This window comes from Ostrea edulis, chromosome 1 (assembly GCF_947568905.1).
Source record: "Ostrea edulis chromosome 1, xbOstEdul1.1, whole genome shotgun sequence".
Lineage (NCBI taxonomy): Eukaryota > Metazoa > Mollusca > Bivalvia > Ostreida > Ostreidae > Ostrea > Ostrea edulis.
The window spans coordinates 111,919,474-111,937,591 of NC_079164.1; the positions used below are offsets into that span (position 1 = coordinate 111,919,474).

Genomic DNA, 18,118 nt, shown 5'->3' on the forward strand with positions numbered 1-18,118 from the left:
TTAAAAATAAACACCGAACTAAAATGACCTATACATGACACGAAATAAAAAAACCTAGTTTCTTTCTCCATAAGATAATTAAATCAGCCATATTTTCTGTAAAATTCAAGTTTACCACAACCAGCGCATTATAACCGTGATATTTTTCAGCAATCCGGAATATCGTTTTTTGAAAAATAAAAATAGTGCTCCTAGCTCGCCCTAAAATAGTTTTGCATTTATGTTCAATTGAAAAGGTGTATATTATAAAAATACGTTAAATGTTTTGGGCGAGATGAAACCAGTATGCCAAAATCTTTACAAAATAACCAGTCATAATATGGGGTTTGTGAATCAGGTTCTTTTGTTTCTCAAGTGAGTTATGAACAGATTTCTATGTATGGGATGCAATTTGATAAAAGATTTTTTAAAAATGCAAATTTTATGATACTAGGGGTAGGGGTTTTGGTATTAGGGTGGGGACAATATTTTCAAGAATTGAATGTGTTAACAATGGAATATTTTTAATGTCCTCATAACTACTACTACTACTACTAATACCATATTTATATAGCACCCTTTTCATACACTATGTACGCTCAAAGGCGCTTTACAATGCATATATACCTTACAACTACTAGTACCATTCCAATTCGTTTGAAGTCTGTCATCAATATAGGCATCTTAGGGGCGTTTACAATGTATTCACAGTGTGCTCCGACGATTCATGTCTGGGGTTTCAGGCTGTCAAACTTATAATTACAGAGCTTTCTATCAATTCATTCACCAAAATTTAATTGAAAACAATATAAAATCGACGAAAACATAGACCACCATACGAAACAGGTAAACCCTACCCCTGAAATTTGGTCACCTGGTATTGGTTTTGTGACCCTTAACAGTGCTTTTTAATGTCTTTTTAAAAAGCTCTTTATGTGTTTTAGACAGAATTAATTCTGTATCTCTGAACCATTTTATTTATACAGTACATCAATCATAAACTAATACAATGGAGAATCATATCTAAATGTTGAAAGAGAGATACCTAAAGTGCACTCATTCGCTCCGATGTTCAATACATACACTATACGCTTATTCACCTCTTTAAAGGTAACATTTTATACATGCTAACTATAATGAAAACAAGGAAGAAAATAACCAGACGAAATGTGTGCGGAATTTTAATCTCCATTGTTTGGATATAGTGCCTTTCATCAATGTGCCTCATTTTACCTCACTGCTTTGGTAAGTAATATCAATGATATGTTTATGCTCAACATCTTGCTTAATATTTTATTGTTATTTTTCCGGTGTGTCGTTAATACTCTGTAGACGATACATGAAAAGAATATAAAATCGACGAAAAGCATAGACTATTATACGAAACTGGTAAACTAAAATTGAAATGGTCAGATGGTATTTCCTGGGTTTTTGACCTTTAACACCGCCTTTTATATATATATATATATTACTATATAACTCTTTATTTGCTTTAAACAGAAACAGTCCTGTATTCTGCATCATTTTATTTATACAGTACATCAATCATAACCTAACACAATAGAGAGTCATATTTAAATGTTGAAAGCGTACACTCATTCCCCCCAATGTTCAATACATACGCCACACTCCTATTTACCTCTTTAAAGATAACATTTTATACATGCTTACTATATTTACATACACTTCAATGAAGAAGGAGGAAGTAAATAACCTGACAAAATGAGTGCGGGGTTTTGGTCTCCGTCGTTTGGATATGGAGCCCTTTCATTAATGTGCCTCATTCTACCTCACTGCTTTGGTAAGTAATATCAATTATATGTGTATGCTCAACATCTTAATCAATACTAGACTGTTATTTGACCGGCATGGTTTTAAGAATCTGTAGACGATACGTGTATCTGTTGTAATCATACAGATGTCTAGAAAGTTTTGAGACGTAGATATATGTACAGTTTCAAACATGTTTTACAGTTTCATACATGTATATGTATTTGTGACATAATATGTATGAATGAGTGCTTGTATGTGTGCATGTTTACAAATACAAATGGAAGGGTAACACTTACAATGTTACTAATTTCCGTTACTGTCATCTTTGTTTTTACTTTTACTTTCGTTACTATCATCCTCGCTGTTTTTTTCAACGAGGAATTTTCCGTTCATATGAGCCGTATAAAAGATAAAATAACACCTGATCGTAATTGTTGCTAGTGCATGATATTTCTTACGTACATATCATTCGCAAATAAACAATACAAATAGATATAATAAGTAAACGTGGTTTTATCCGAATTTCATTTCGCCATCATGGGATGATAGTAACGATCGTTACTATCATCAGTTTAATACCAGTGATCTTTGCCATACTTAGCGTATGGCAATATGTTTCCAGGCATGGAATAGAAATCTTTAGTTTGCTCCAATAATATCGATATTAACACAGTATTTATATAACATGTACATCTGCAGTAGGTTGCTACTGCACTAGGGCTCAATATACGCATTAATGTCAGGGTCATGGTCACTAGGTACAAGTAGCTTGTAGCAGACAACATTTACATTTGAAGTCGAATTTCCTTACTGGCTATCTTGTGAAATGCTGTCTTGATGTGCACAAGTTCCTCACGGCTGGGACATTTTATAAATCTTTCTGTCAAATGACACAAGTCCTTAACCACCTTTATAGCTGTGCCTGCTGCACTTTTAGAAACATTGACTCGATGATTGATAGTCACCCAACGTAATTTAGGTCAGGTACTAAATTAAAAGTCTGGTAATAAAGAATATACACATTTGTATATCATTATCTGAAATATTAATGTAATAAAACCTGGGACAAACTTCAAAGCCAAGGTCACAAGGTCAAACAGCATGGTGTCAAGTGAAATTTCTTGCCATAAGACATCTATATATACTAAACATAAAAGCCTACCACATATAGTTCAGGAGAATTCAGCCTAGGTTATATTTTCTTAAAAATATGTCAAACACAAAGGTCAAGGCCACAAGGTAAAAGGAAATTGATACCAAAAGAAAAGTCCTATAACAAGGAATAAAGATATCAAACATGAGAGCCATATTACTCACATTTAAGCAATTTTCAGACAGACATGCAAAAAGCAATGTGTCCTCCTCCCCCCCCCCCCCCCCCATCCCGACTTTAGTCATGAAGCCTTAAAAATGAATCAACACAACTTAGAAACATTTACATTTTGAAATGATTTAGTGTGGCCCTGCTAACCTTGAAAAGAATTTGTTGTAATTCCCTGTACATTCCCTTATCAGACTTTGATCTCCTCTCCACCCTACTTCTTGGGTCCCTGGATTTAGCAAAATAGAATTTACACTAACTTAAGATCCTTGCATATATGAATATGACTAACCATTGACGAACTGTTCTTGAGAAGAGGATTTTTAAAGATATTTCCCTATATTTTTTCCGTTCAAAACTTTGAACTTTGACCCTCTATTATAGCGTCATTCTACCCCAGGTCATGAATTGAACAAACTTCAATCTACACAACCTGGGAATGCTTGCATATTTTATATGTATGACTTCTCGTGGCCCTTCTGTTAATGAGGAGAGTATTGTAAAATATATTTATTATATTCCCATGTAAAACTTCGACCCCTTCAAGATTGTGGCCTCACCCTACCCACGGGGACCAAGTTTAGAACAAACTTAAATCTACTTCATCTAAGGAAGCCTCTAAGTTCATGTAACCACTTTTTTGGCCCAGTGATTCTTGAATTTAAAGATTTTCCCTAGATATATGTATGTAAAATTCAAATCGTGGTCGCACTCTACCCCCAGTACAGTGATTTGAACAAATTTGAACCTACATGTACAGTACTATATCAATAAGCTTAAATCCATGTAAATTTCAATTGTAACTGGGTTTCTCTCTTCCACCAATCAAACTGGACGCCATCAGATAACTGAAAAATTGTTGCGTATTGCGCAAAACAATCAATTCTTCAGCAATTTTAAAGGACCTCTAACTGTATGGTCAAACACTAATTCAAAGGGACTGGATACTAGAGACTCTATAACTGCTTCTCTTGTAGTAAATAAATCGAGGTGAACCCCCTCATCCCAGTCTTTATCATACTGATAACAATATGTTTTTATCATAGTTTTAGCGTTTGATAGAAAAGTTCAAGTGCCCTTGATACTCGGGATGGTAAGCAGTATACTTATACTGTCTAACACCTAACTCATGCATGGCCTGTTGAAACAACCCTGATATTAAATGCGATCCTTGGTCTGACTGAATAGTCTTGGGCACTCCTGCAAAACTTAAAAACTTGGTAAGGGCCTTGACTATGGTTTTCATCGTAATATTCCTAATTGGTATAGCTTCAGGAAATCAAGTGGACGTGCACATGATAGAAAGTAAATACTGGTTTCCTGACCTAGTTTCTGAACAGGGCCTACACAATGTATGACCATCCGACTGAATGGTTCTTCAAATGCTAGCATGGGTTGTAGAGAGGCAGATGGAATTTTCTGATTAGGTTTACCTACCATTTGACAAACATCACAAGACCTGCAAAATTCAGAAACATGTTTTCTTAACTTAGGTCAATATAAATGACTCAAAATCCTGTTACGAATCTTAATGACTCCTAAATGACCTGCCATGGGTGTATCGTAAGCCAACATCATGATGTCCCTATGATATATCACTGGGACACTATCTCATGAACGACCCGCCATACTTCATCCGGTGATGCATCTGGTGGTCGGAACTTTCGCATAAGGATCCCGTCGTTGGTATAAAAATTCTTCAACTTTGGCGTCCTCTTCTAGTGAAGGTGCCCTCTTGCACAGTTGAATAATATCAGAGCCATTGAGTGAAACAAATCCCTGTGACAAAAAAAGACTTATAATCATCCATAGAGTTAACAGAACTGGACTTTGAACCTTGAACATCAGGAGTGTCGGAACGAAACGAAATAAAGGCTTTCCTATCGTTTCTAAATGTTGTATAAACATGTGGCTGTGGTTTGTTAAGATCATTTTTTCTTTTAAAGCTTAAAACATTCACTAATCAGATGACCTTTTTTCTTACAATAAAGTACAAGTAGCACGCGATCGCTCACCAGAGTAACTTTCAAAACGACATTACCTTGGACTGGACGTAGAACCACTGTGATGTGGTGAATAGGAACTAGATTGAACCTCTGAAGCACTCTTTGTATCTGAGTCTACACTTTTTGATGCACCACTAGCTTGATATTTTGCATCAAAATGTGTCTTATGAGAGAGGGTATAAGTATCTGAAATAACTGCGGCTTCCTCAAAAGTTCTCACATTCTTATCTCCTAAATGTGCTCTCAAATTTTCATTAACACACATGAGTTGACAAAAGTTGTTGAAATTTTTATGAATTCTATTAGATCTCAACCATTGATCAAATAAATCTTTTTTTTTTCTCTAGCAAACTTAAAATTTAAAGAAAACACAATGTATCTGATTCGCACTGCACAAAAACTCTCAAAATGGAGAAAAGTATGTATCAAAGTAGTAAATATTGTTTTAGATACTGTTAAAATGGCCAAACTTCTTGGTGTACAAATAGATGAATGTCTAACTTACTCTCCACATATTGATTCTTTATGCAAGAAACTTTCACAGAAAATAGGTATTTTATGTCGTCTGCAAATTTTTACGTCAAATGCGGCATTGTTGACAATTTATAACACTGGTATATTTCCTTATTTAATTATTGTTGCACACTTTGGTGCTCAGCCAAAAACAGTGTTTTGATTGACATACTTTGTAAATTGCAGAAAAGGGTAGCCAGAATTATATTGAATGTGAAAGTAACTTAGACTTCTACGGTTGATATTTTTAGTGTTCTTAATGGATGCCTGTTCATGATTATTTTATTTAGGGAAAACTAGTGCTTGCTTATTAGGTTCTTAAAGATATGACACCAAAATATATGAACGGTTTTAGTTTTGTCAGCCAAGTTAGTTCCAGAACAATAAGAAGTAGCGATAGTGGCATTTTAAATATACCAGAAGTTCGAACTGAATATTATAAACGGTCTATTAAGGTATCCTCCACAATTTTATGGAATCAGTTGCCCTAGTCTGCCATAAGCTCTGGTTCTATTACATCTTTTAAATCAGCATATTTGCAGCATTAGTACTCAAATAAGTGATATATATATATATATATATATGTATATATATATATATATATATAGATATAGATATAGATATATATATATATATATATATATATATAGATATGTATACTTATATGTTTTCCCAGTTATATCGTGTGAATACTTTATGTATATATATTATATCATGTTATCTTTTTTTGTATTCTCTCATTTATCTGTCTGTGAATATGTTTTATACAGGATCACAATGTAAACTAGTCATTTATGAGAATTGTTCTATCCTATCTAAATAAAGAATTTTTTATTATTTGTATTAAACTCTACCTATGTTTGATTGTCAATTTTTCTGTATTTTCTGTACTTTTGTATGTACGCTTCGGGTACTAATTCACAAGCCTTTAAGATAACAGCATTGAACTTGTCATAATCTGAACTCTCAGATATAGCCAGCGCCGAGTAAACATCAGCTGTTTTGCCTATCAAAACATTTTGAAACAAAGTAGACCCAACCTGTCTTGACCATTTCAAATTTTTTGCAACGTTTTTAAATTGCGGAAAATATTTATAAACTGCTTTTTTGAAATTTCGGAACTCACCTGGTACTTTTACCTGCATCGAATTCATTTCTGACAGGCAAGACTTCAGATTTCTGTTGTACTTTTAATTATTCTGATTCAAATTTTCTTAAATTGTTCTCTCTGTTCTTTCATGTTCAGCATATAAGGTGAAAATAACGAACAGTGATCAATCTCATTACTCCTATCAGCAATATAAAGTAAATAGTTGGGCAAATAGGGACCCTGGGCACACCAGAGGTGGGATCAGGTGCCTAGGAGGAGTAAGCATACGGTCACACCCGCCATCGAGCCCGACGAAGTTATCCGTAGGTAAACGAAGTTATCCGTAGTCAACATCAGGGTGTCTTGAACGGCCTAACAATGCGTATGAAAGATGTCAGACAGCATTTGACACAAAGATAGGTTGTATTGACGAACTAGATCGTTATGACGACCATATAATTTGCGAAATGCTGACTTCAAGCAAGACTGTTGAAACCCCTGTACCATTTGTTTGCCAGTAGCTTGCCTCGATTTAAAAACTGACTATACGCAGAAAAAAACCTTTTGTGTATCGAATCGGTTGAGAGATATAACAGCATATGCAGGTGGCAATGGAATATTGCTACATGAATAAGGGAAGTTGACGATGGTGAAGCCGAAATCATCCCGTTTGTCATACAGTTGAGTTGTCAGCTTGCCGTTAATGTCTACTTTCAATGAAATATCTAAGTATGAAGCAGAAGTGGACGACTCTGTGGTGTCTTTTATTTCGAGCTCACAGGGATATATCAAATCGACATATGAATCAAAGTGATCAGTGTTAATAGACAAAACGTCGTCGATATATCTAAATGTCGAATTGAAAGCCACAGCAACATATTTCTTCTTCGCGCGTAGAAGTTTTTGAATAAATTCTGCTTCATATGAATATAGAAACAGGTCAGCTAACAAAGGAACACAATTCGTGCCCATGGAAAATGCATGCATTTTCTCTTGCTCAAATTGTCTGTTTATCTTTTCCTTCTCTTTCATTTTCTAGCTTTAATTTCTATATTTACATTTTCTGACTTCCTCTTTCTAAGTTTAATTTTTCTAATTCTAATTCAAATTCGAATTCCGAAATTTTCACTGGTACGACTGTTTGTTTTTGGAAAATCATATGACTAAAGCTTAGTTTTCTCTACAAGTTGTTCAGCGACTTTATCTCAAATATTTTATTTACACATTGCAGATTTCGCGGATTATGTGGTTGTTGTAGCAATATGGTTTGCCAACGTGACCCTATCGTTGGGTCAAGTGCGGTCATGCGTTTATCGTGTCGTTTGTTGGGTCGTATTTTTTTGTGTTGGCAAACTGATTTAGGCTGTCGACTGGGGGATGCCTACACCTCGTAGGCACCTGATCTTACCTCTGATATATCCAGGGGTCCGTGTTTGCCCAACTCTTTGTTTTGGATTGCTTTTAGGAGTTGTGAGATTGATCAGTGTTCGTTATTTTCGACTTTTTCTACCGTGATGTGTACAGGTAAACTTTTCAGCTCATCTTTTTAAGGCATCGGACACCTGAACATTCGGCGAGACAAGAAAATCTGTGACCGAAAACATGGTAAATTCTGCTGTCTATGAAATTCAATAATTTTCCAAACAAAATAATAAATAAAATTTAAAAACATGCGATATCTTTTGTTTCTTATCCAAGACGAGTCCCCAATTCTGATATGGGTCAGAAAACCCCTTAATATAGCGCAGCAGAGTTTACTAACAAAAGACAATTTAGCAATTGATAATATTCATTTACACTTAAATAGATTGAGTCACGATTTTTCACCATATTTTATTTTTCATTTGTAATGATCAAAATCTACATTCTCATGTATATACATTATCACAGATTGTCAATTTAGAGAGTTCATTATTTGTTTTGTAAACCAGGACTGCAGTATGTTATTGTTTACAAAGTTTTCAATTGAAATTAATATCGATCTAAGTTTATTACATCTATCACATTTCGAGCATTCTTTAGGGAAAATATGTCGTCTAAAAGTTAAATTGGTAACTGTGCAAAATTAAGATACTTTGAATTACAAACTTAACATCTCACCGGTTATTTATCACCATAAAAAGACCCGATTCTTTGTCTACATAATACAGGGTTAAGGCTGAAATACTGCTCTTATCCTTGCATTCAGGAGGTCAAAAGTTTGGCTGTCAACATTTAATGGGTTATATTTTATATGTTTAAGGTAGATCTATACTCGGCCTTAAATGGACTCGATCATGAAAAAATTGCCTTTACAAGATAAATATATATTTCAGTAATAGATAGACATTGAAAAATATATATGTTGACATGCTATTTTCATTGTTATTGGTTCTCAAAAGTAAGCACCCCATCAACATGAAGGAAAATGCACTCCTCCTTTATTTTTCTTAATAATTATTATTTTCTTCAAAAAAAATGGGCTGTAATAAGCAACATAGACTATATACCCTTTATCTAATGGTATGTAATCATTTATTCTAATAAATTGGAATAAATATTTTCATAATGTAAACTTTGTGAGCCCAAACATGTTAAAAGAAATACTGTAGGAAATACCATTTGACGTCAATATTGGTCTTTTCCCTAATTTTTATGGACTAAACTTTGAATTAATTGGTTTTAATCTACAGATTATTATCTTAAAATAAGGATTTGAGTAAGAAAATCATATGTTGACGTATTATTTTAGAAGCTATCAGCTCTACAACAAGTACACCCCCTCCCTAAAATCTTGCAAAATTATACATTATCATATCATCGTAAGACATGTGAAGTTTGAGCATATTTACAACCTTGGATAAGAATTTGAACTATTCTAAACTATAACTATTATAACATACACGTGGTTTACAATCAAATCTTACATTTTATCTGAAAAAATAATATTATAGAGAAGGCTTTGCACAATGTAAATGTAAAACGAAAGTAACAAACTGAATTTTGATGATTTTGCTTATATGATTAATGCATACGTGTAATGTGTGATATATCTTATATCCTGAGACAAAGTTTTATATGAATCTCTACAGGTCATGAAATCATTTACATGTACATAAATTGGATACATGTTATACATCTACAGGTACACCACTTACACCGGTCTAAGTAGATGCAATCTCAATAAGGAATTAATAGATGCCCCCCCCCCCCCCCAATAATTTTGAAAAAAGAGAGAGGATGAGGAAAAAATGACAAATTCATGACGATCGGTGAAATAAAACAAATTATTTGCAGCTGATCTTTGAAGCTTGCGTCAATATCTGTAACATTGTAGCAGCGAACACAACTACAATTAAATAGATGCAGATTTTGCAAATGTTGAGGTTTAGATTGAAACTTCTAAATAACAGTAAATATACTTTCAGGTTACAATGTGTACTTTCAGGAACTTAAATTTAAAAGTGTTCATCAGTGCATGTTTGTATTAGAATGCTGAATTCATTTCTAAGGTGTGAAACTGTGCATGGTTTCAAACTGCACTGCATTAAATTCATATTATAAGATATGCTGATTCCAAAATTAACCAGTCCTGAATTTTGTGAACAAGTACTATATGCGACAAATATTCGCATACAGTTTAGTGCCCGAATGTTACAAACATGCAAAGTAATTTAAAATTGATCTGCATAATCGAACACAAATAGGAATGTAGATTACATCCTTACAGATCAACTGCCTTTCTATTGGTATTAGAAATGCTTATTCAATCTCAAATTATAAAACATAAATAAAGCAGCATGCTAAATTACCACTTATGGTATATACTCGCCTATAAGTTGGTCCGCCTCTAAGTCGGTTGTATTTTTTAAGGTTATTTTGAAGGAATTTGCCATTGACCCGCTTATAAGTCGGTACAAATTTTTGTCAGAATCGGTAGACAATCACAAGTCAATGCTCTAGTGTTTTACCTATGTTTCAAAAAATATTTTGAGAAAATAATAATTATGAGGTGCTCAATATCCAAGCCATATCTGTTTGAGGTTTAAACGCAACCCTTGATCTATTATGGACAACGATCCCTTGTTTACCTACGCAATTATGGTCTCCTAATTGCCAGTACCTGACACCGTGTTTACTTAGTGGCACCCGCCTCGCGGTTATTGTGGGGTTCCAGTATAATTCAATGTATCAACAATAGAGTTTTTAAAAGTCAAGAATGATGATCTAAATTATCTGTTAACAATATTCAATCTTTTATGAAATATATATCAGCCGGTATATATATGAATATTTCAATATTAAATCGGGTTCGTAATTCAATTTTACCGATAAACGATAGATTAGTTGAATTGAAAGTATTAGTTACCGGTAAGTAAATAATTTTTAACATGATAAAAATATGTAAATACTTGTACTTTATACATAATTTTAAAATATATAAACAATACAATATCTCTAGATATTTGTGAACAAAAATTATTTGTGTGGTTGTCCATGATAATTGTCGGAGTTGTTTAAAAAACACTACATTACGCCGCCTAGAAAAATACCAATCTTCTTAGGACGCGCCTATAAGTCGGACATAGACTTTTGGACGAAAAATTGACTCCCAAAAATCCGACTTATAGGCGAGTATATACGGTACATATCGGTACTAGATTTTGTCATAATTGTGTACTATGAACAATGATCTACTATTGCAACCTCGTTTTGTTCTTGTGAATATTATAAGTAGAACATGCATACCATTATTTTTTCTTCTGTCCGAAATTCGCAAAGGCTAGGAAGGATTTCTTCGGTCATTTTTAAAGACTTGATAAAACTCAAACCGTTGACACCATATGTTTTATGAGACGATGATTTGCATGCATATGGTGTTAAATTATTTTGTATTTTTCAAAGATATTTTAGAAAACCTGACAGATTCAGCTAAGCTTTGAATTGAAATGCTCTTAAACAAATAATATTAATATTATTACAATACACATGTATAATGTCCTAAAATGTACTGTGACTCATAATGTGTGTACACATGTCATAATCTACATGTACACTGTTTGTAGAGAAAGGGTAACATAAATTTTCAGAACATATGCCTATAATCACATTGTATATCCTTGATACTATAAGATATGATAAAATCAAAGCACCCATTGACAAACATGCATAATTATACATGTATGCAAATTACATATTGATTGCTAAATCAATCAATTGGGCATATTCGAAAAAAAATCCAATGGGCATATTTCATGTAATTACTTGCATGTGCGTACGTATTTCACACGCAGACATATATGTCTAATTCTACCACCCATTATTAGTGTTTGAAATCTTAATTTACAATATGCAGTATTCATAGTTTTGAAATTATGAAATAAAAAAATCTACATTCTTTAGTAATGCACATGCAACGTAAAATCTGCGTAAATACATGACTGTATATAAATGTCCCAGTTGAAGGTTTATGTTCAATTCAACCTCAACCCCCCCATATGCACTTATTTTTAATTACTATGAACTTCGATCTTTCTTTATATGCGGCTACAAAGCTGGACAGTATTCTTCCAGTTTACCTTGAGTATTTACAAATGCATGTCTATTGTTCCCACGACGGAGGAAAAACCTTGCAATTAACATGGGACTAACAAGAAATACACGGACGGATTAAGTGAAGTACACAGGCATGCTAGCTTGTCAAACGTAACAACACACGAAAAGAATAGTAAGCACTTTATATGATATTGTTATTAGAATTCTCTCAATTAAACAAAACAGGTATGAAATGAGATACAGAAAACAAAGTATATTTCGTGTGTTGTTACACTTGAATTATTTATTGTATATTATAACCTTGAAAAGCTCAAATTTTAGTTAAGTTTTAATATTGCGGAAACCATTAGGAATCATAGCCTACAGTTTTCTGCAGACTGAAACTTGACGGAAACTATATAATCATTTACGCACGGTGTAAACCATATGGGAAACCTTAACATCAGGTTTCCGCATGGTTTCCATATGGTTTCAGTTTTGCGGAAACCAGCATTTTCATCCAGTGAAAAGTTTGAAAACTATAATACCTCTTCTAATTTCTGGAGAAAAAATAGATACTATTTTGCAGAGGCAGTGTTCCTTTCGAAAATTTACATTTCGCCATCTAACAGTAAAAAATTGTCAGTTACGTAGTTAGAGGTGGGGGAGGCAGACGAAACCATATAAAGATCAAACTAAATAAGCACCAGGTGACAATGAAGTGATTATTATACATGTACAGAATCAATGTCGTTAGTATATGATTTATATTTTAATCACTAGTAATTCAATAATTTGGAAATTAAATGTCGTGACAATCAACTGATATCATAACCCGACTTACATATAAAATAAAATTATCACCTGCGTCCATAGTGTTATTTTTTTTCTAGATGTCTGTTGATTCACTGCATTTGTTTTACATATATTCAGTATCAATCGGGTTATCAAGTTAGATAGAAATACACACCAAATACGGCTATAATGCCCGTCCCCTATCACCTACTTTACAGTTTGATAATGATACGTATATTTATAAAATGTGATGTCCCTGCAATTATCAAGGAACGTTAAAAATACACTGATGAGTGATACGATTGACGTGAAACTTTGGACTGCAACGACAAGCATACCCATATATTCCTGTTTAAGGGAAGTAAATGCAGAAATGTACGGCATTGTTGCTTCAGGCAACACGTCATAAACATCCATCTACAAAGATCGTCAGTATTTTCCATATGTTTTACGATTCTAAGAATTGCAATCTTATCAAACAAGTTATGTCAATATCCATTAAGTAATATCCCTATTAGTAATGTAGATTATTTGTAATTAGTTGGGTATTTTTGTCATTGATGAATGACAAAATTCATTAAAGCAGGTTTAGTTGTTTTTTTTTTTTTTAGGAAATAAAAGTTAACACAGTTGGGGGGGGGGGCGAAGATAGAACTGAAAATAACTTGCATTTTACTGTAAATACATAAAATATATGGAGAACAGATGCAATTCTAACCGAACAAAAAGCGATAAATTGAAACGTGGGGACTGTATTGTTACTTAGAGAGAATATATCTTTCCTAAGGGGTGATTAAAATGCGTTAATTTGTCCTGTGAAGAACATCTCACCTGGACCTGTTTACCGGGAGTTCTATCGTATCCTATTTCGCCCCATAACTCACTCGAACTTCGTAATAGCTCATATACAAGTTTTGGGGATGAAGTATTTTTAAGTCAGCTATGGCGCAAAGCGTGATATGCAAATGCTGGCTAAGTACCAGTTAACCTCGGGATCTTTGTGTTCTCAGGCTGAACGGAGTAGCCCTTTTTCGTTCAACCTGTATAAATGAAAGCCCAAAGACAAAGTTCTGTTCAGCTACTCTTTTAAAGAAACATTTCATCATTAGAATTATTGATTATAATTCATATTATACAATATACAATAATTATTACAAACATTAATATAAAAGTTCACACACAAAAATTAACGAAGCCATCTGAAAAATTGAAAAGTTATTTCAGAAATGCGCAAGTATACTCAATATCTTACCTGTATAAATGAAAGTCCAAAGACAAAGTTCTGTTCAGCTACTGAAGAACTCTGTCTTTGTTCCTCGCATTTATACCCCAGTACATCCTCCAAAATTCCTTACCATATTTGTTATATCTTAATAATCTGTAATATTGATATTGGCTTTTAATTCAAACTCAAAGCCAACACAATTATTTCCTTGAAAAATCTATAATTTAGCGTTGCATACTCAACTTCACTTGTAAGGTTTTGCATAATTTTTAATTTCATTTTTCTTGTAAATAATATATACAAATGCTTGACCTCTGGTGACTGATTTCTTACACTCCGATTAGTTACACGTTTCCTCTGACCAAAATCGATTTCACCCTCATGATCTTGTAAACAAGCTATAAACACACATACTAATAATCTCCCTGTCACCTCACCTCACGGTGAAAAGTTCAGACATTTTTGTTCTGCATCTTACTATTGTTTTTGTCCCACATTATTTTGCCAATTCATTACTCCATTCATTAACTCTTCTCCCCTCTTTCAGAATTCTATCATCTGTTTTATACATTGCAAATTTCGTTATGATAGTTCTATCCCTGGTCAGTATTGTCACACTATGGAATTTTTTACTACAACGTTATCGACTTTGAATGTATTTGGAATAAATCTCATTCGAAGATTTTTCTTTTCATTTGAATTTAATGTCAAATTATCTGGTTAAAGAGCATGTTGGAATTATAATTACATGTTTAGGCAAATTGTAAAACATGTTTTCTGTTCTGGCAACTTATGCAAATAATGCATCGCCATGCAGTTTCCACTAGATATAATTATTCTGAATTATAAGTAATATTTAATTTCGCAATTTGATATTGAATTAGAAACTAAATCTTATCAAATGCTCAAAATCTACTAAAGAAAATTTAGAAAGCAATCTTTTTTCCAGAGAATGAAATAAATTTCAGATTAAGTAAGATTTTACAAGTATCATTATTCGCAATATTGTTACTTTTTTCTCAATCAATGGTAAACATCCTGGTTTAATAATAGAAGTCTATAAAATTCCACAATTCCACAATGTTCACATTATATGTAATTGTCTTTAAGTTGATATTGTCAATAACTTTAAATTCATCTGATACATTTTCATACGGTATTGATCCCAAACTCTTTATCATAAGTCTTAGAATACTTTCATTTTGACTTTGGAAGTACAACACTCTTATGGAGAATAACGGTAAACGCGCAATCCCATCTTTGCTATTTCATTTTTCTGTTCTATCATATTTTTCAGGTCAAGATATAACGTTGACTCCACAGAGTCCTGCCACGGTCAGAGAGGGACAAGGTTTAGTGCTGACATGTCAATCAGGCCAGACTAGTGGAGTATATAGGTTCTTTTATATCAACAGTGAGGGAAATACAATTCTTTATGGTAATGGAGGAGGAGGATTCCAGTCATGTAGCAATAACACTAATGATGCTTTCATAGAATGTGATTTTGGGACTCCATGGAAATTCAAACTCACATTGCTAAATCCTGTTCATGATCTGGTCATCTACTGTCAGAGATATGGCGGGGGTCAAGATCTAAAGAACAGTAGTACCACCATCTTTGTACAAGGTACTAGTAAATCATATCAATAACATCATGTAGATTTAACACTAAAGGTAAACCTTTTTATTGTTCGGATGTACATGTATCTTAATGAAAAGAAAAATCCAGAGTGGAATATTTTGAAATTACAAGCAAAGTAAATTTACGCATAATTGTATTCACTTAATGAGGATTTCTTCGAACACTTCAACTTCACTTTGCTTTTAATTGTTTTCAATATATATATATATATATATATATATATATATATATATATATATATATATGAATATTTGATTTAAATAAATACATATGCTCACTGCTACAGTCTGATAATTGGCTTACAGTAGGGGTGATGGGTGATTTGAATATCATTATTTTCCAAATCTGTAATGAAATTGGTGTTTTAATTCATTATCAAGCTTTGGTATCTACAGTGATACACTATAGTATCTGTGTGCATGCATGTCAATCATCATATTTTGTGTCATGTTAAACCATCTGAATTGTATAATCCATTCAGTATACATTTAGAGAAAGTATAATGATTCTTATAGTTGTGTAATTACATGAAACTATATATCTTTTTTTTTTATTCATGCATTCTGATATGTACATAGCTTGCATGACAATAAACATTTTTATAAAAACTTATTGCAATTTTCACCTCCATGACCTTGTTCGTGTGTGATTCCATTGTTTCTTAATTCAATGATTTGTGGGTGAACATTGTGTTCTAAAAGTTTTACAAATCCCTACAGTGACAGAAAAAAAGCAACAAAAACCAGATTAATCATTATTATTTTAATAAAATTAATTTCATCAAATGAATTGTTGACAATGACACATCATGAAAACTTGCTTCAAAATTGTCTAGCAAGCAAAGAGAGAGTTTTCAGAGATAAATAACACAAAAAATTCGACATTGATACTTACCACTTCCAACAGGAATAACCACTGACAACAACTGGAAATAAGAAAAATATTTCCCTCCCTTGAAATGTTGACGGTTACTGCTCTGTCTGCTTTACACTTCCCTTTGTGTAGTAGATATCAACATTTGGTGGTGGGTTGCCTCCAGTAAATCCCCAAAGGAATCGCGATGACCTCGACATACTAGTAGGCTAAAGTATCAACAGTAATACCATGTGCACGATAGTTCTACGTCTAAGTACCCCGATCTTGTACAGCAGGAGGTCAATCCCGGTTGAATATTACACACAGTTCCAACCTTAAGATATCTTAAATATCCACCTATATCTTTGCAACAATTATCAGGGGGTTGACAAGTCCCTAAAACAAGAACCACTCCTAGAAAATCTTCACGTTTCCATCATTTGTCAGCCATGTCTGTTTACCCATGAAACTTGGATAAAGTCTTGGCTGAATATTTATTTTTCACCATCAAATTCCAACCAAAAAATAAAAAAAATTAAATAAAATCCACGTTTATACTTGATAAAACAAATCGACATAAGTGAAATATGTTCTAGATAAATACTCTTTTCTGCAAAACTGACAATTTATGCAAGTTTGTGAGTCATTTTATATTTTTACGCCAAGGGAGATGACTCAAATTACTGGCTTTGCAACTACTTCTGTCAGTAAATGCTCAACGACAGCGGGGTTTTCCAGCAATTTCATTGTTTTATCTTAATCATTAAGGGGTTTCCTTCATATATTGTCTATACTTTTTGGACACATTTTATTGTACTCGATATTATTTAAATTTCCAAAATGATTGTATTCTATAGATTATATCGGATCCTCGGATTAATACATTGACCAAATTTTGGCACTTAACAAAGTTGTTTGTGAAATTTACTTTACATACGATAGAATAGGCGTATGATCTTAACTTTCATCGAGAAGTTTTTGCATGTGATTTTAACATTATAGAAGTTATTTCATTTGGACTACATGCTTTATTAATATCTAAACATTGAATACATTCATTTCACGATTTCTCATCAAGGAGGGGGATATCTAAAAGTGGAATATTTCATAGAAAGCCTTCATCTTGACAGTGCTGATATGTAAATTTATATAAAAAAAAGATTAAAAGTGTTGCCGTTTTGGGTTGTCAAGGGGTATGTGTCCCTGCCACACCATGTTATATAATATACGTATTTTTTCAGTGTGCTCCGCCAATGAAAGATCTACCTCAATTTACCTGTACAGACAAGCACAAAAGCATCCAATGACTTTCACTTCACTCTGAGCTTGTGTCATCTAGTCACCCTAGTCGCGGCAAGACGCGAGCGAAATAGGAATGCATATGGGATTTTTTACTACAACGTTA

General features: G+C 33.2%; 1 protein-coding gene across 1 annotated transcript in view; it reads left to right on the forward strand.

Moving 5' to 3' along the window:
* Nucleotides 1-1,604: 1,604 nt before the first annotated feature.
* Nucleotides 1,605-18,118, forward strand: part of LOC130048696 (hemicentin-2-like) — a 169,074-nt gene continuing 152,560 nt past the window's right edge. Inside the window, exons 1-2 of the mRNA XM_056145717.1 lie at nt 1,605-1,780; nt 15,514-15,843. Of these exons, the coding sequence (XP_056001692.1) occupies nt 1,702-1,780; nt 15,514-15,843 (409 nt within the window). The 5' untranslated portion in view covers nt 1,605-1,701. The remainder of the gene's footprint in view (nt 1,781-15,513; nt 15,844-18,118) is intronic.